Below are 18,489 nucleotides of genomic sequence, written 5' to 3' on the forward strand. Positions count from 1 at the left end.
GGACAAGCGCGGGCCGGCACCGAGGCACCGCCCACATTCCGGCGCTCAGCGATTGGCCCAGGTACGCCGGCGTTTCAAGCGGTGTGTGCTGAGGAGGCGGTGCGCGGGTCGGTAGCCTGGGACGCGCGTTGCGCAGTGTCCCCAGGCGGTTGTCCCGCGCGGGAGTCCGGCGGCTGGAGGTACGAGCCGCCCGGGGAGGCGGGGGCGGGGGGGCCGGGGCTTCGGTCGCCTGCAGCGCTGGGGATGGCGGTCCCTGAGTCTCCAGGGGTGCCGGGGGCTGACAGGGGTACGGTGGAGGGAGGCTGCTTCGCCAACCTTTTACCCCGCAACCCCGCCAGCCCCGCACGTGTCGCGTTGCGAGTCACGCATGCATGGGTCCTGTCAGCTCTGCGTCCCAACAAATGTCACCTGTGAGCTCCTGTGTCCTGGCTCGCCGCAGATGAGCCCCAAGAGCAATACAGCCGTGGTGGGCTCCTTTCCCTGCAGATTGACAGCCTTTCGGGGTTAGCCGCTAGATAGAATCCCACTCCCCTTCATGTTCCGTAATTTGGTTGTTGGTTATCTCCCAGGTGGGGCGTGGCTTAGAAATACCGTCCCCGTGTGCAAGTCCGTGTACACTAATGGCTGATTTATATTTAGCGGTGGGAACTCTGATGACGGTCAGTACTTTGAATAGGATCCAGCAGGAAAGAGGAGTCTCCCAATTTTAGGGGAACGCTGTGCAGTTAGGGTTTTGAAAAAGGAGGAAATAAGAAGACCTTTGTAAGTGACACTGTGTTTGAACTTTGGTCCGGCCCTTCACCTTGCCATTCGTAATCATTCAGGTTACGAGTGAGCAGAATTGAGGTTCAGATCACTTCCATACAAGTATGCACCTCTGAAAGACATTTGCAAGGTCCAAACGTAGCTGGAAATCGGGAGTGGATTTCTGAGCTCCGCGATTAAGAGTCTCTCTTCTGTATGCTTCCTGTCTTACTTCTCTCAATGCCAAGAAACAAGTGTAAAGATTGCTGTAAAATGAATACCTGCCGGTTACCTGCTCCATTAAGTAGTAATCCCCTTCTCCCCTTGGTGGCTTTTCAGTCTCACGCTAGATGACCTGAGGTGATGAGAAGGTTTCTGTTGCTGTACGCCACTCAGCGAGGACAGGCGAAGGCCATCGCGGAAGAGATAAGTGAGCAGGCTGTGTCGCACGGGTTTGCTGCAGATCTTCACTGTGTTAGTGAGTCGGGAAAGGTAAGGGCAGCTGTGCCTGCTGATTTTCCTGTGCTCTGTGCTGTGAGATGAAGCTCTATATGCATCCCTCCCCATGTTTTTGTTACGGGGACTCACCCAAGCCGGCCTTGAACTCACACCGTAGCTCAGGCAAAACTTGAACTTGGCAACATCCTACCAACTAGCTGAGATTAAACCTAGATGTATACATGTCTATGAGGTTTAAAAAAAAATCTGAAACAGATAGATACTGTCTTAAACTTGGATGTAAACATTTGGATTAGGTTAGAAAATCTTAGAAACTGAAACAGATACTCGCTGCCTATAAACGGTAACGGTGGTGTATGCTTCATTCATCAGCAAGCGTGAATGAAAGCAGCAGTGACCTTTGCACCTGGCCACAGGACTGGTCACTAGTGTTTGTTGCAATAACTCAGCAAGAAGGAAGACAGGAAACTGGGCTGGTTGCTTCTGTTTGCTTTGTCTTGCTCTTGCCGGCGTGTTAGATCACAAATTCGTGCAATCCTGCATCCTGATTTGATCTCCTTGTTTTAGTATGACCTGAGAACGGAAACTGCTCCTCTGGTAATGGTCGTATCTACCACAGGAACTGGAGATCCACCCGACACAGCCCTCAAGTTTGTTAAAGAAATAAACGACAAGACACTGCCCACAGACTTCTTTGCCCACCTGCGGTATGGATTATTGGGTAATGAACTGTGCTTTGTTTTTAATATTTGCAGTTATTGCTTTGATATAGGAATATATCTTTCAAAACCATGAAATATGATTGCATGTATCTTTTATTTTTACGTAAATATTATATCTATAAAAAATTTAGAAATGTCAATGATAGTCTAACTTATACTCCAAAGCAGTGTTCTGATTCTCTCCTTCACTCGTCCTGGGTGTATCTGGGCATCCATCCCAGAGCCTCACACCCTAGCAGAGCATGTTACTACTCAGCTATACCCTCAGCACTCTGCAGAACCTCTCCAGTAGCAATGGAATATTTTCAGAATATTAGTGTCTAGGCCTCACTGCAAACCTAATGTAGAATTCTTGAAGGAGCAAACATTAGGATATTCAATTGTTTAAGAAAACAACAGGTCTCTAAAACCGAGTATGTTCCCTAGGAATATAACTTCAGAACCGTGGTTTTCAGTCCCTACTACATTGGAACCAGCTGGGGAGTCTTAATTAATAAAATAATACCTTTGTATTCACTTGGCCTGCTAGAGGTGAGACTTTGTTGTCTGTAGTTAGTAGCTCTTTGCCAATGGTCAAATCCATCACATGTTAAGAAAATGGTCTAGAGCTTTGTAAAGCATAATTTAAACAGGTTATAGATCAGAAGGGCCAGCATAGGGCCAGCAAGACGGCTCAGCAGGTTAAATAGCTTGCCACCAAGCGTGACAGCCTGATTTCAAAGCCAGTTGAGCTATTTCTTCAGATTCATGCATTGTTACATTAATTCATGGAAGCAGAAATGTTAAGTATGTGTATTTCCTTGACCAGGTGCCAGTTTGTTTTGTTCCTATCTGGTGCTTTCATGCTGTACAGTAGAGGAGCATTGCATGCTTGGCATTGCTGAAGAAAATAAGGAAATGTGGCTGTATACATTATTTCTTCTGTATATGTCAGAGTACGGGATAGTATTTAGACATTACGCACTTAGTATTTGGGTTCTCTAGGTTTGGGTGACTCGGAATACACATACTTCTGCAACGGAGGGAAAGTGATCGACAAACGACTACAGGAGCTTGGAGCCCAGCATTTCTATGACACTGGACATGCCGATGACTGTGTAGGGTAAGAACAGTGCACGTCTGTTTCCAGTACACTTTCACATGGTGGAAGTTGGTGAGCTTATAGATGTTTGGCTTGGGTTAGCACTGACGGTCATCTGAGAGCCTCATTATATCTCATTTTACTGGAACTCAGGAAGGTCAGATGAGTGGAGCCTGATTGGCCTGCCTCCACCCCCAGTATCTGTTAGTGGAAAGAGGGAAGCGTCCGGCAGGTTACATGTGTCTCAGAGTATGGAAGTATTTATAAGAGTGAGCGTTTTTCTGGCAACGTTGGTATTGCCTGCATGTCTTTTCTTTGCCCTGCTCCCAGGGGCCCTGTTAGCATCTCCTCCAGCGGAAGGAGCCCTCAGGCCGAGCATCACTGACTACAGCACTTGAGCCTGTGCACAGCCGTCCAAGTCCACCTGACGTGCGTCTGTCCAGGCCTACAGCACTGGTCTTTCCACAGTCGGCTGTCCGACCTTTCTCTGTCGCTATTGTAGCCAGATGAGAGTACACATTTTTGGGTTTTGTTTTGTTTTGTTTTTAATTCTGTAAAAACACTGAATGGATTTCCAGTCAGCGTGTCAGTAAATGACCTTCTGTAGAAATAATGACGTCATCGATGTCCCGCTCTTCGCAGTGCTCCTTTTCTGGGTGTGCAGGGACTTCTCGCGTTCCCCCTCATCCTGCTCCTTTTCTGGGTGTGCAGGGACTTCTTGCGTTCCCCCTCATCCTGCACGGTGCCCTGGTCTCCCGTGAGTGCCTTCAGCTGCAGTGCTAGGAAGGGTCCTGTCTCATGCACGGTTCCCGCACAGTGACAACCTTCCATCATTTTCCACATTACTTGCTCGTCCTGCGGCTTTATTTTGAGCTGTCTTTTTGTGAGCTTGGTACTCTGCCGAGTGGACAGGCCACTTGTTATTTCACCGTTGTGCTCAAATGCACAACTTAGGCCTTTGGTTTCTTCCCCTGTGTCACATACAGTTTAGAGCTCGTGGTTGAGCCGTGGATTGCCGGACTCTGGGCTGCCCTCACAACGCTCTTTAAGACGCTCAGAGAACAAGAGGAGATGAGGGAGGCACCCCCACGTCCAGCAGACGCCCCCTCGGACACTGCCGTGGGGCCGCAGCTGCTCCACGTCCAGTCGCAAGTCGAATGTCTGAGGTTAGAGGATGCGGACAAAAGGGACCCTGAGGTTTGGGGACAAATGAAACAAACGGAGTCAGACAAGTGCTTTGATCGAAGACTTTGAGTCCTCGCTCGTCTGCTCAGTTCCCCCACTCTCACAAGCCTCTCTGAGTATTCCAGCTTTGCCCCCTGAGTATTTGGAGGTGCATCTTCAGGAGTCGCCTGGCCAGGTGAGAGATTTACTTTACGATGCCACTCACTGTGAGTTCTTGCTTAGTGCTTGTTTGTGACATCAGGACAGGGGTCCGAGACTCGCGGACCGGGTGCAGCGTCTCCGGCTATAACAACAGTTCTGCAGCGGCCATGCCATTGTGCCATGTGCCGTCTGTAGCTGCTTCTGTGAGAAGTGCTCACCAGAGGCCTGCAGAGAAGACCCTTCCAGCAAAGCTAGGCCCCTCTCTGTCACAAGGGGCTTGATGTTGCAGAAGTCTTATTTCCATCCCTGACGTAGCCTTGCATGGCGCCTCTCTTGCTCTGTCTTCGCTTTCAGTGGCTGAGTCCTCGGCCTGCTCACGTCCTCTCTCGGGAGCTCTGAGTTCGTCTGGCCCTGCAGGACAGAACCTCAGCACCCCTTCTCGTCCATACCCCCCAGCTTTTGTTGTTGGGCTCCCCGACTCTGCGTTTGCATTGCTGTCTGTGCTGCACCCCTGCCTTCCGCCTGTCACAGTGCAGAGGTTCTGGTCACCCCGATGGGTGTCCAGCCTGCAGACTCCTGTCCTAGCAGCCTGCGGGAGCTTCTCTCGCACTAAAGGTCACTGATGGCGAGAGTCACACTGTGAGATGCTCTTCTTGGCAGTTGTGTGTGGCTGGAGGGTAAAAGTGGGAGACACAGTGAGGAGCTGAGCTGTGGTCCATTCTCAGCAGAGGCCTCAGCCTCCCTTGGGATTTTTGAAAAGAGGACTGGTTCTTAGTGATTGTCTGGTACTGGGACACAGGCTGGGTTTATGGCCGTCGTAGCCCTGGGATTTGGACTGCACTGAAGGGGAGGTGGCTGAAACAGGCTGTGACCGCCACAGGCTGAGGTGAGGACTAAGCTGGTGCTGGTGGCAGTTCTTCCAAGGGTCACATTCCAGAGTTCCCCCACTGGAGCTCTGGCTTCCGCTCTGACTTTCCTCAGCCTTCCCATATGTCCAGTTGTCCAAAATTTGCTGGCTTTCATTTGTTAAGATGTTAAATATAAGAAAATCAAGTTAGGAAAGGACCTGGAAGACATCACAAAGAACTAGGTTTCTGTGCACTTTCCTAAGACCTGTGCTCTCTTTGCAGGGCTACTGGTCACAAGCACCTCTGAAATAACTGAAACTAGGAGTTCCCTTCCTCCATCAGGCCTGCTCACCAGTAGGCTTGGCCGACTGCCCCACTGGTCCCAGGACTCTGCCTGTCTGACAGGTGCATGCCACCATGTCTGGACTTCTAATGTGGTTCTGGGGGTTGCATCCCGTTATATTTCATCCCGTTTGTTTCTCAAGGAGGAAAGCCGGGCATCTGTGACTTTGGAGGATCCAGTTTTTCAAGTCCCAATTTCCAAAGCCATTCAGCTGACTTCAAATGATGCCGTGAAGACCACGCTGCTGTTGGAACTGGACATTTCAGTAAGTTGTTAGGGAGTTCTTTCTCAACACTGTTGTATCGTGAAGACACGTGGGCCCTTTGGGCGCTTGATTACTACACCCAGGAGGAGGTGCCTCTGGCAGGGCCTGGCCATTTTATTCCTGACCTGTCGTTTTCTCCAAGCCCCTCTCCTTTACTTCAGAGCAGAAGTGAGATGAGGCGTGGCTGGCTCTGGCAGAGCAGAGCGTCGCACCTTGACCACAGCCAGGAGGGAGCAGTGGGATCCAGGCGGCATTTCACCTGCGTCAGGCCAGCGGAAGGACACTGTTCACCTAGGATTAGCCCGCGAGGCAGAAATAAAGCTCAGAGTAGATGGTCAGGGAAGCACCAGCTCCTCAGAGCAGCTTCCTGGTCTGCGGAGACTCTTCGCCCATGGTGTCGGGGCTGTACGTGGCCATTTGACGCCCATCCGAGGGTCCATCTGCATGCGCTCGCTGAGGGTTGTTTTAGTTGTTAAGTCAGCCCTTTATCTTGAAGAACGTCCCAAGAGGCAAAGTCCCAGGAAAATCAGACACTTCATAGTGTCTGTGAACATTCGGTAGAGGCTTCTGATAGAAAAGGAAATGACAGACAGCAAACTTACCGCATTGTGTCTGTGCTAGTGAGAAAGTCCATGTATCTGTTAAATACAGTGGGGTGTGTGTACGTGTGTGTACGTGTGTGCATGCACACAGGCCTGCGAGAGATAGAAGGTGATGTTAGGAATGTTCCTGCGATACTCTCTATTCCAGTCACTGAAGCAGCGTGTCTCAGTCATACCCAGAGCTCTCCAGGATGGCTGGGTGTGGGGTGTGCATACCTTGTCTCCCACCCTCAAAGGCTAGTTTTTCAGGTGGCACACACTCAGCCAGCATTTATGTGAATCCTGGGAATCTAAACTTTGCCCTACAAACTCACTGGCTAGAGCTTTCTGCCCCCACCCTACCCCACGCCCCTGCCACATAGTTTTGTTTGCTTTGTTTAAGGTGGTGTCGTACTCTGACAACCAGGCTGGCCTGTGGCTCCCCCGTGATGGGATCGAGGGTGTGCACCGGCACATACAGCACACCGCCCTGGTCTTTTCTAGTAAAAGTGTGTTTGTTGGATGAGTGGACTCACTCAGTTTCGCCTTGGTCCTTCTCTAGAAAACTGAGTTTTCCCACCAACCTGGCGATTCCTTCAATGTGATCTGTCCAAACAGTGACTCTGAGGTTGCAGGTCTGCTCCACAGGCTGCAGCTGACTGACAAACGAGAGCACCGTGTCATCCTGACAGTTAAGACGGACACCAAGAAGAGAGGTGAGATGGCTCTGCCTGTGACCGCACACGCACATGCACGAGCACCAGCGACTCCAGGGCTGGCTGCTCCTCGGTGCTGCTCTTATTTGCAGTGAGCAGTATGTGGCAACGCTCACTAGTGGGTGTGGAAGGAGCCCAGAGCCCGTATGTGAAACTCCCATTGTGTTTACTTCTCATGATCATATGTTATTATATAAAAATAATTTGCTGTAAATAAGAGAAGTTGTTTTATTACTTAAAATACTAATATTACTTGCACATAATCTTGAACTTATTCAGTCCTAAGTTCCTGTTTTTTAAAAAGAGTTATTTTTATTTTGGGGTGTGTGTGTGCTGGTGCCTGATCAAGGCCAGAAAGGGGTGCTGGATGCCTGGAGCTAGAGTTACAGGCGTGTGGGTGTGGGAACTGAACTGGGGTCCTCTAGAAGAACAGCTGGCATGCTTAATAACTGAGCCATCTCTCCAGCCACTGAGATTACTTTTAATTTTCCTGGAACATGGTCATCTTTTTCACTCTGCTTAGATAGTTTTTATTTGGTACATTTTGAATTTGTCGTTCTTTTACTTCTGTGAAGTGGCTGTTTCTGCCTGACGTATTTGTTTCTGCCAGTGCCTTCTTGAACTTTGCCTCAACATCGCATGGGGTAGCTCTGGAAACTGTCTCAGCAGAGCTGTTGTAACGATGTGTTTGTGGCTGTGTCTTTTCTCTGCCTCATCTACCAGGAGCTGCTGTACCCCAGCATGTGCCCGAGGGCCGCTCCCTCCAGTTCATCCTCACCTGGTGTCTGGAAATACGGGCGGTTCCTAAAAAGGTATTTCTCTTTGTCCCTGAGTGACTCAGAAGACATGCAGCGCGTTTAGGACTTTTGGATGAGCCTGATACCTGCCTCTTAGAGCTATAAGAGATAGTTCAGGTGTCTTTCTAATGTCTTGGAAACGGATCTCCTTCAGCTGCCCTATCACCTGGCATTAATGTCACACAGTAACAGCGACAGCCTGGGCTGCACTGCGCCCCTCTCCAGGACGCTTCTGAGAGTGCAGGGCTCTCCCCGTCTCCATCACCTGCTGTGTGACAGCAGATCTGTATGGTGCTGCTGGGTTACTGCTGAGTGGGAATCTTTGGGAGCTGGAAGGGTTTGGCGGCGTCTTTTGACTGTAGAGGGATTTTAGGATAGACTGAGCCACTAGAGGTCAGTATTACATCGGGAACTGTATTTCAAATGCTTGCAGCTATTTTTTTCCTAAACTGCTGTGCTGGACGGGAACCATCTGAGCAGGCCGACAGTGCTAATACAAGACAGGCTTCTGTCCCGTTGAGCGGGTGCCTACGCACTGCTGGTCTTGGGTAGTAAACCGCCTTAGAGTCTTAGACACAGAATTCATTTTGATGAGAACTTTCTACGTTTAATTAATTCAGTTTGGCTTTAACTTTACCTGCTTTTTAAGTTTTACAAAGTATATGTAAATATATTTTCTTTACTATACAAAATATGCTGTGTGTAAAATATCTGTGTGGATGTGACATCAGATGTCAGAGTTTTATAATCACACCCTTGGAGTTTAATTCTGGAATCTAATTCCTGTCCCACATCAAGTCCACGTGCTCTGGTGTGGAAAGACGGAGGGTTTTTTAATGTACGCATCATATTCATTGGCTTGATCATGAACATGTTTGGAGATTTTCCATGGTGGAGGAAATGTCTAAATAGACATTTCCGTACTATGGTAGTCTTTGCACACATGTTTGGAACATATGTGTAAAATAAATTTTTTCGAGTATATTTGGAACTTCAAATTATTTATACTTTAAAGCCTTGAAACGTTTTCTGCTATTTCAGCTTGTTCTCTCTCTTCCGTTTCTTAGTCATTCGTTCATTCGTTCAAGACAAGGTCTCGCGATAGAACTGTGACTGGCTTGAACTCACAGAGCTAGCCCTGACCACAGAGCAGCTCACTGCCGGCCTCTCTCCACAGGCGTTTCTGCGCGCCCTGGTGGACTGCACCAGCAGCGCGGCTGAAAAGCGAAGGCTGCAGGAGCTGTGCAGTAAGCAGGGGACCGCCGATTACAACCGCTTCGTCCGAGACGCCAGCGTCTGCCTGCTGGACCTCCTCCTCGCCTTCCCGTCCTGCCACCCTCCACTCAGCCTGCTGCTCGGTGAGTCGTCCCTGCCCGGGCTCCAGTAAAGGAGGCTGGCCGTTCGTGTCTCGCCGTGGGTTTTGTGCAGATACAGGGTGGCCACATCTAAAAGGGGGTGACCGGTTACAGTGACATTTGGGCTCCCTCCTGGAAGCCACAGTTCCTCCCTCTTTCACACATTCTGATTTTTTTTTCCTTTTTTTCCCGTAATTAATGTCACTGTCATCTTCTCTATTAATTTATCCAATTGTGATTTTTTTTTTCAAAGAATTTAGCATCTTTTCTCGTTTTTTTCTTTTCAGTGAAGTAGTGTAGCTGAGTTTTATCGAGCAGTAGCTGTTCGGAGCGAGAGTGATTTCAGCAATCAGAATGTGGTGTAACTGGGTGTAGCGTGCGCCCTGTGTAGGAGGCAGAAACAGTCCCGTCCAGATGCAGAAGTCAGGAGGTCAGGAGCAAGGGGGCCCTGGTAACACAGACTGACACTCCGTGGTGGCCGTGAGCCTTTCTCAGTTGCCTGCATTTGTTTGCCACAGTGGAGCAGAGCTGTTTACCAGTCACATGTGTATGTAGTCCTCGTGTTGAGCCAGCAGGGGGCGCTTGGAGGCCTGTTCTAGCTAGACTTTGTGTTCCTTTGGTTTCTTAGTAATTTTTTTTCCCTTATTTTCCTCCCAAAAAAAAAATTTTGGGGGGGGGGGGGGGGGGGGGAAATCACTATGTAAGGCTCATCTCTCCCATTCCAATGTCTAAGCCAGCTGGCTGGTACTTTTCGGCTTCGTGGTGTTATGGAAAACTTAAGATGAATTCTTTACTGAACTTTATTTACCTGCTTTATTAAGACTAAACAGTTTTAGAAGGAATATTTCAAAGTTTTGCCCAAGTAAACTAAAAATAGAGCCTGTTATTCACAAAAATTACAAAATTTGTAAGCAGATAATTAAAATATGGGTCGTTTATGTTGCTTTTCCACAAGTCCCTGTGCATCTTGAAGCGTCTGGCTTCTGAGGAAGTTGGTTTTTATCACGTATATAAACACAGGAAGTGAAAGGTCATCGTGCTCCTACTTTCTAAAATTGCTGACTGATATTTTTGAGGCTTTGGCTTTATTTCCCATCTGGAAACTCCGGGACATGTCTCTTCGGCAGCTCCGTAGACACGTGAAAGCAGTGAGCCTGCTGGCTGAGGGCCACTGATGGCTCCGTTCTTCTTCATGTCCTCGTCCCTGAGACCAGCGTGGGGGGAGGGATCAGTGGGCCATGTGCTATAAAATCCTTTAAAAGAGAACATCTTGTTTTGGATATTGTAAATAAGAAAGTTCAGTATAGGCCTGGGTTCTGTTCTGTGCCTGAGTTAATTGCCTATTTTTACTTTTTAGAACAGCTGCCCAGACTCCAGCCTCGGCCGTACTCATGTGCGAGGTATGAACACTTACTAACACGACGCACAGTTCCTAAGTCCTGCCACACGGGAACTTCAGATCACTAGTGACCGGGCCAGGTGCTGCATACGCCCCTGCTCTCTAGAGCATAGTGTAGAGCACGGTGTAGGCATGGTGTAGACACGGTGCAGACACGGTGTAGACACGGTGTAGAGCATGGTGTAGACATGGTGTAGACACAGTGTAGAACATGATGTAGACATGGTGTAGACACGGTGTAGACATGGTGTAGGCATGGTGTAGACATGGTGTAGGCATGGTGTAGACATGGTGTAGGCATGGTGTAGACATGGTGTAGGCACGGTGTAGACAAGGTGTAGGCACGGTGTAGAGCATGGTGTAGACATGGTGTAGACACGGTGTAGACATGGTGTAGACACGGTGTAGAGCATGGTGTAGACATGGTGTAGACACAGTGTAGAACATGATGTAGACATGGTGTAGACACGGTGTAGACATGGTGTAGGCATGGTGTAGACATGGTGTAGGCACGGTGTAGGCACGGTGTAGACATGGTATAGGCACAGTGTAGGCACAGTGTAGACATGGTGTAGGCACGGTGTAGGCGTGTTGTAGAGTACAGTATAGACACGGTGTAGGCATGGTCTACACACAGTACAGTGCAATCTGAAGAGCCCAGGACTTCTGTACCCTGGGAGTTTGTGCCTGACAATCCATGTTCCCGTTTAAGGCAGTAGGCTGAGGTCTCACCATCCCTGGGCAGCTGAGGAGCTGGCAGAGTGAGTGCTAGCCTGGCCCTTCCAATGCCCTGCCCCTGCCCCTGCCCCTGCAGCAGGGGTGCTGTGGGAGCGCGTTCACCCTCCATTCTTACATAGTACAGCACGGACTGAGGTTGGTGAAGTTCTCCTGGTGGTTTCTTCACTTTCATACCTGTCAGCTTTATAAATAATACCCAGTGCATTTGTCCCCTGTCATTGGCACAGTAATAAACTCAGTCGGGTAAATACTGAGTAGAGAATCTTGAAGGAAGAGCCTTGGGGCATCTCACTTCCTAGATAGAACTGGAGCCTTTCCTGAAAGACCTCACCATGCGGAAGCAGGGGTTAAGATGGCTCTTGTCTAGGGCGGCGTCATGGTGGATTGGAGCCCCCATTCTCCCAGCACAGTGAGACAGCAGCATCCGTTCCTGTGTCGTTGCAGCTCGAGCTTACTCCATCCCGACAAGCTTCACTTCGTGTTTAACATCCTGGAGTGTCCGTCCCCCACCACAGCGGCCGCACCGCGGAAGGGGGTGTGCACAGGCTGGTTGGCCACATTGGTCGCGCCATTCCTTCAGCCAAACACGGAAGCTCCGCACACAGACCGCCCTGATGCCCTGGCTCCTGAGGTACTAGGACGGTGTGAACTCAGCTCGGCCTGAGCTCTGCTCTCACCTGACTGGGCACTGTCACATGTTAAACATGCAGCTGTCATTGTCTGTTGTTGCTCCTCGCGTGTGTGGAAAAGAATGCATTTCTGTGACTGCCCTTGACTGTGGGCAGCGATGTCTCCCAGTGCTGTGTCCCAGCTGGGTAGTGGTATGATCTTACTATGTATCCTGATCGTAGCTACCCTGCACCCCTACTCCAGCTTCCCCCGGGACACCCCCATTCACACTCCATCCCAGCTCGTGTCCTGATTCATTCATTTACTTTAAGTTACTGAGTTCAGTTAGTGCTCTCCATATGCTGAGTGTAGACCCGTCCACTGGGCACCGGGACATACCGGTGGCCACAGACTCGGAGAAAACTGACCCCCCCAGCCATCAGCTCCAACAAGTCCTACCCTGGGGGCTGCTTGTGTTTACACTTCTTAGCCTGCCTTCCTAGTCACTTATTCCATAGCTAATGCTTTTAACTCACAGGTGAAAAAGTCTGCTAAGTAAAAGCACTTTTGATATGAGTAGAAAAGGAAATACTTACAAAACAAACTGTTCCTTCTTCCTCTGTCATACGAGACGTGTTCAAGGCTCTAGTCGGGTCTGGCGCTGCTGTGTGACCGAGTGCTGCTTCTCCGAGAGGAGTTGACACCTACGCACCCTCACGAGCTCAGTTACGTGCTCGTCCGTGCTCGCCTGGGTTGTCTTTGCACTCACCAAAGCCGGTTCAATATTCCAGATATTGATCTCTCCTCGAGCAACACCTTCTTTCCGCTTACCAGATGACCCTTCGGCCCCCATCATGATGGTGGGCCCAGGAACTGGCGTAGCACCCTTCATTGGCTTCCTCCAGCACAGGTGTGTGTTCCTTGTCCTCGGGTGGAGACAGCACACATTTTGTCTTCAGTCATGTTAGAATAGTGGGTGTTGGTCGTGAAATTTTTACCTTAAAAGGTTTTCATCTACTGTCAGTTATTTGTTCCAGTGGGGAAGGTGTTTTTCAGTCTCTGCTCCAAGTCTGGAGCTTCCCTGTGTATGGCGACATTTCTAGCTGTCACTCTGCGTGTTCATCTCTGCTGTGGATTATAGCATATGTCCTTGGGGAGAAATTTAAGGCACACCTTTGTGCTGTGGCGGGTATAGCTGTCCCTGTCCTGAGCTGGGTCAGTATTCGCAGGTACACCTGTAGCGGCTGTCTAAAGCTAGCCCAGACTAGAAGAGTGGCCTAGGGGGGATCTAGAAGAGCAATGTGGTAGAGCGGACTGATCTGGCTTCTCTCTTCTTCCTCAAGCTCTGTTCTTCAGGCCCTAACTCTCACCGCCTGTGGTGACAGTGACCAAGCTATCAACTCCCTCATGCTGTGCTCACCCGTCCATTGGCTCCTCTGTGTGGGCTGATGCTGAGACAGCACAATATTGAAGTGTGGTGAAGCAAATCACACACTCCATTGTAGACAGAAGTTTCTGTCCCACCTGGTCCCTCAGCCATTCAGCTACAAACACACAGATGCTTATCTCAATTAGAAACTGGCCTGCTAGCTCAGGGCTATTATTAACTAACTCTTACAACTTAAATTAACCCATAATTCTTATCTATGTTTAGCCACGTGGCTTGGTACCTCAATCAGTGCAACATTCTCATCTTGCTTCCTCTGTTTCTCAGTGGTGACCGCAGACTGAGCATTTCCTCTTCCCAGAATTTTCCTGTTCTGGTCACTCCACCTCTACTTCCTGCCTGACTACTGGCCAATCAGTGCTTTATTAAATCAATACAAGTGACAAATCTTTACAGATTACAAGGACATTTATCCCACAGCACTTCGTGACCTGGAGCCAAAGAGAGTGCATGGCAGGGGCCCCATGACCTCCTTTGGGGTTACATCCCCGGTTAACGAGAGGCTGTGTTAAGTGTTCTACCTCTTAAACCTCTGCCACCTACCGGGTCCCCTCTCAGAACCAAGCCTTTAGCACCTGAAGTTCCGAGAGTTACTCTCTAAAGGAGGACTGGTGTGTAATTTGTTAGGATGTCTGCTCAGTGTGAGCAAGAGCCCAGGGTCAGTCCTGCGTGCTGTGGCATATAATCCCAGATAATATCCAGACATAGCAAGCGCTGATACAGTGTGAAGGTGGGTTTTACAGACCTGCTGCTTGGCGATACTTCCTGATAAGATATTAGTTCATGTGCTCACTGTATCAAACATTGTCTTTTTGTCTTAGAGAGAAACTCCAAGAACAGCACCCAGATGGGAATTTTGGAGCAATGTGGCTGTTTTTTGGCTGCAGACATAAGGACAGAGACTATTTGTTCAGGTACACGCGCGTCTGTTGTATCTGGACGGTTGTGATGTGCAGACTTGGTCATCTTTAAGCCACTACCTTTCTGTGACCATGCTGTGTTATGTCGCAGAGAGGAGCTCAGGCGTTTCCTCAAGATTGGGGTCTTGACTCACCTGAAGGTCTCCTTCTCGAGAGATGCCCCCCCAGAGGGGGAGGAGGCCCCAGCAAAGTATGTGCAGGACAACCTCCAGCGTCACAGCCAGCAGGTGGCCAGGACCCTCCTCCAGGAGAACGGCTGCATTTACGTGTGTGGGTACGTGGTCAGGTGGAAAAGGCAGTTCTGCTGCTGTGGACAGATCGAGGGGCCAGGGAAGAGCATGACAGTCACTGCTGCTGGGGACAGATCGAGGGGACAGGGAAGAGTGTGACAGTCACTGCTGCTGGGGATGGGGGGGCAGGGAAGAGCATGACAGTCACTGCTGCTGTGGACGGAGGGGGGGACAGGGACGAGTGTGACAGTCACTGCTGCTGTGGATGGGGGGGCAGGGAAGAGTGTGACAGTCACTGCTGCTGTGGACGGATTGGGGGGGACAGGGACGAGTGTGACAGTCAGTCACTGCTGCTGTGGACGGATTGGGGGGGGCAGGGACGAGTGTGACAGTCACTGCTGCTGTGGATGGGGGGCAGGGACGAGTGTGACAGTCACTGAGTTTTCACCTACCTCCCACATAAGCACACAGCGAATAACTAAGCCTAGCGCACACTTAACAGCCAGAGTTTCTTTCCAGGGAAGCAGTGTGAGTGCTGGCCCCTGCCCTGGAGAATGCTTTACTCTGGGTACATGTTTTCACCATCTGAAAATTCACGTTGAAACCTAATCACACCAGGCGGTGTTGGCACACACCTTTAATCCCTACTTTTAGGAGGCAGAGGCAGGTGGATTTCTGTGAGTTTGAGGTCAGCCTGGTCTACAGAGCGAGTTCCTGGACAGCCAAAGTGGTTACACAGAGAACCTGTCTCAAAAGAAAACTTCAGTCACTTAAATTGAAATCTCACATAGATTTTGTTGTGTAGAAAGCATTTGTGACTTGCAGCACTAAGCCAGCAAGAAGAAAGTAGGATTTGACTCTGAGAATGCCACTCAGATTAGCATCCATTTTCTCCAGGGTCTTTTGTGGTGGTCAGGAGGCAGAAGACCCGGGTCGCTCTTAGCGCTAAGCTTTATGTACATCCTGTGCAGTGTCTGTCCCAACAACTCAAATCGCCATGTAGAAACTACATTTCAAAACTTGACTCTAAAACTTTCAGCTAGATAAAAGGAAATTTTGAAATAAGAAATTTTACTTTTATCCTAAGGCACCCTGAGCCTTTGCCATCTTCAGTTAGCCAAGCTTTTCTTAGGCTTTTTAACTATGATGCCAAAGATGAAATCCTGACTAATTCAGCTTTTCAAGGCTGTCTTTTGCCGTCCAGATGATTTCATAACCCTGATAGTTTCTGGCTCTCACCTGCAGAACACTGCAGACTCCACACACTCTGTTTATGTTTTCATTTAGCTTTTGTTGAAGTTCTTGATCTCCGTGTTTGCAGAGGACATTTTGGTCTCATTGAGACTGAAGTAGCAGGGGCAGCTAATTACACAGATGAGCCAGCTGTGGAGCTAACGTGGCTAGGCTATCTGCAGACTCTTCAATCCTCCCCTGCATAGCTCCTTCCAGTCACCCAGCCCTTCCTAGAGAACATGAGCAGCTTCAGGGACGAAGGCTGAGTCACTAGTGAAGCAGGCAGGAGCAGAGAACACTGAGGGAGGAAGAGCCTGTCGGAGCCAGCTGCCACTCAAGTGAGGTGAAGGAGAGAGGACCTGAGATGTGGCAGAAGGTCGGGCCATGGGCATCGATGCTCCGGAGTGGCTGAGGCAAAGATGAGGAATGAGAAAGATGGCACAGTTTCCCTCCTGGTGGTCAGCTGACAGGACGGGCCGTATTCCAGACATCACGTCCTGTCTTATTTCTTCATCCAACATTGGAGCACGTGCTGAGTGCCTGCACTGTCCAGGCATTGGGAGATACGAGGAGAAGTGAGGCCTACTGCCTGACCTCAGCAGCCATTGTGGGAGAGGCCTGGAAGCAGTGCTTCATTAACATGGAGTTAGCAAGGGACAGTGACACACGAGATGGTGCCTCCCCTGCCTTCAGGAGCTAAGACCCGTCCTTGGTGAAGGGTCTCTCACTTTGTGTGCACGAAGGCTTGGGAGGATGAGAGCGAGCAGGTCTGCTCTGCGCTGTGGGAGAGGGCAGGGGTCAGACAGGTGATCCAGAGCTGGCCTTCCCTCCCCGGGCTGCTCTAGGGGGGCGGTGAACCGTGGAGCCATGTGGCCAGCTCTATGTAGAGTGGTCACCCTGGGTGAAGACTTGGCCTGGGGTCAGTGAAGCTGGATATCTGTGGGAAACATTCTGAGAAATGAGGAAAAAGCAAAGATGTCAGGGTCAGAGGGAACTAGGTATGCGATTAATTAATAAAGAGGACTTGGTTTAAAGAGGAGTTCCTGTTTGGTGAATAAAGCATGCTGTTTCGTTTTCTAGAGATGCCAAGAATATGGCTAGAGATGTGAACGACGCCCTTGTGGAAATCGTGAGCAAAGAGGCCGGAGTGAGCAAGCTGGAGGCAATGAAAACTCTAGCAGCGTTAAAGCAAGAGAAGCGATACCTCCAGGATATTTGGTCATAAACCAGAAGACATTTTTCCCCTTAAAATGCCAAAAGACAATTTTACTGAAGCTGAGTGTAAAATTTTTTGACTATTTCTTGGAGGGGGTTGGGTAGGGAACGGATCACTTAAGAGTCTGGTGCAGTCTCTCGGGTGGTCTCCACTCCTCCCCTGTGGCCCCACCCAGCACCGCACTGTGGGGGTGGAGAGGACAGTCTCCTCACACATGGGCCCCACAGGAGGACAGGTGGCCGATGGCTCGCCCACACCTGTGCACATCATGGAAAACTGTGGCTATGTTAGCTCTCTATGCAGAATACACAATACTCATGCTGGTAATATTTAAATTAGATGTAAAGCATACTTTTTGGATGCTTATATAATTATTTAATTGTGGTTTATTATCAAAACTATATTTCTGATAAAATATTTTAATTTTATGGTCATCCTTATAAAGTAAGGGTTTTATGCTACTAGACATCTATTTTGAATATATTTGTACTCTGCCTATCTCTTCCTGGTTATGTGCAATGCTCTGTAGCTCGGGCGTTTGCCTGCCCCCCCCCCCGCCAGGAGACATGTGCACGTTGCTGTCATGCTGCGCCCTGTCTTCTCGTAGATTCCTGTCCAGTTGGGGTTTCCCAAAACTGATTTTATTTCCATGATACACTCAGATTGTATCCTAGCCTTAAAATACTCCAGTTAGATTTCTGATTCCAGATTCTCTCGGAAGTTATGAAAATAAAGCGTATGAAAGGCTCTGTAGCAGTTGTGTGCTGTGGGACTCAGCGACTTGAGGAGGGGTATGTTAGCTCAGTCCGGTGTGCAGTGCGCGACGGTGGGGAGCTCATGGGCAGAAGCTGGAGGAGGAGGTCATGTCACGTCCACAGTCAAGGAGAAGACTGCCTGGGCCCAGCTGTCTTCTTCCATACACTCTGGAGCCCCACCCATGGCGCGGGTCTGCCAACATTTAGTGTGGGTCTTTCCACTGCAGTTAGCCCAACCCAGATAACCTCTCACAGGCCTACCCGGGATGTGTCTCCAAACTGTCCTAGGTCCTGTCAGCTGACTCAGTATAACTAGTGCAGGTATGATAAACTTTCTCCATCTGGTATATTGTCTTATTTAATAGTGCAACATTTGAAGCCAGTCCATACCTGGTGAAGTGTTCCTTGGTCATTGTGAGAATTAAGATCTGAAAAAGCAAGTATAATAATGTCAACCTTGGTGAAACCTTGTGGCTTTCTCTACTTTTCTCATCTTACATAGTGTATTTTCTCTATTGCATATTTTATGTGCAATTAAAAAAATGGGGGCTAGGAAAACACCACCAAATACTGTTATGTGCCCTGTGACATTTGGGGGTTGTATGCATCGGTCACAGGAGGCTGAGGCAGAACAGAAAGGCAGAAAGAGCAGTGCCCACCTGCCCCATGCTATAGAACTCATGACCACAAACTGACAGCTCCAAC

At 49.4% G+C, this 18,489-nt stretch overlaps 1 protein-coding gene across 1 annotated transcript; it reads left to right on the forward strand.

Annotated features, from left to right (window-relative positions):
- The first annotated feature begins 114 nt into the window (after positions 1-114).
- Positions 115-17,782, forward strand: Mtrr (5-methyltetrahydrofolate-homocysteine methyltransferase reductase). Its single transcript, XM_038323205.1, is given in 16 exon segments — positions 115-179; positions 1,084-1,236; positions 1,771-1,924; positions 2,910-3,027; positions 3,993-4,239; positions 4,241-4,366; positions 5,666-5,788; positions 6,932-7,085; positions 7,809-7,897; positions 9,060-9,240; positions 10,595-10,637; positions 11,819-12,005; positions 12,775-12,893; positions 14,252-14,344; positions 14,442-14,624; positions 16,894-17,782. Coding segments are annotated over 15 exon segments (2,091 nt in total). The 5' UTR covers positions 115-179; positions 1,084-1,107; the 3' UTR covers positions 17,039-17,782.
- The last annotated feature ends 707 nt before the right edge of the window (positions 17,783-18,489 follow it).

The sequence above is a fragment of the Arvicola amphibius genome, chromosome 3, assembly GCF_903992535.2.
Source record: "Arvicola amphibius chromosome 3, mArvAmp1.2, whole genome shotgun sequence".
Classification (NCBI taxonomy): domain Eukaryota; kingdom Metazoa; phylum Chordata; class Mammalia; order Rodentia; family Cricetidae; genus Arvicola; species Arvicola amphibius.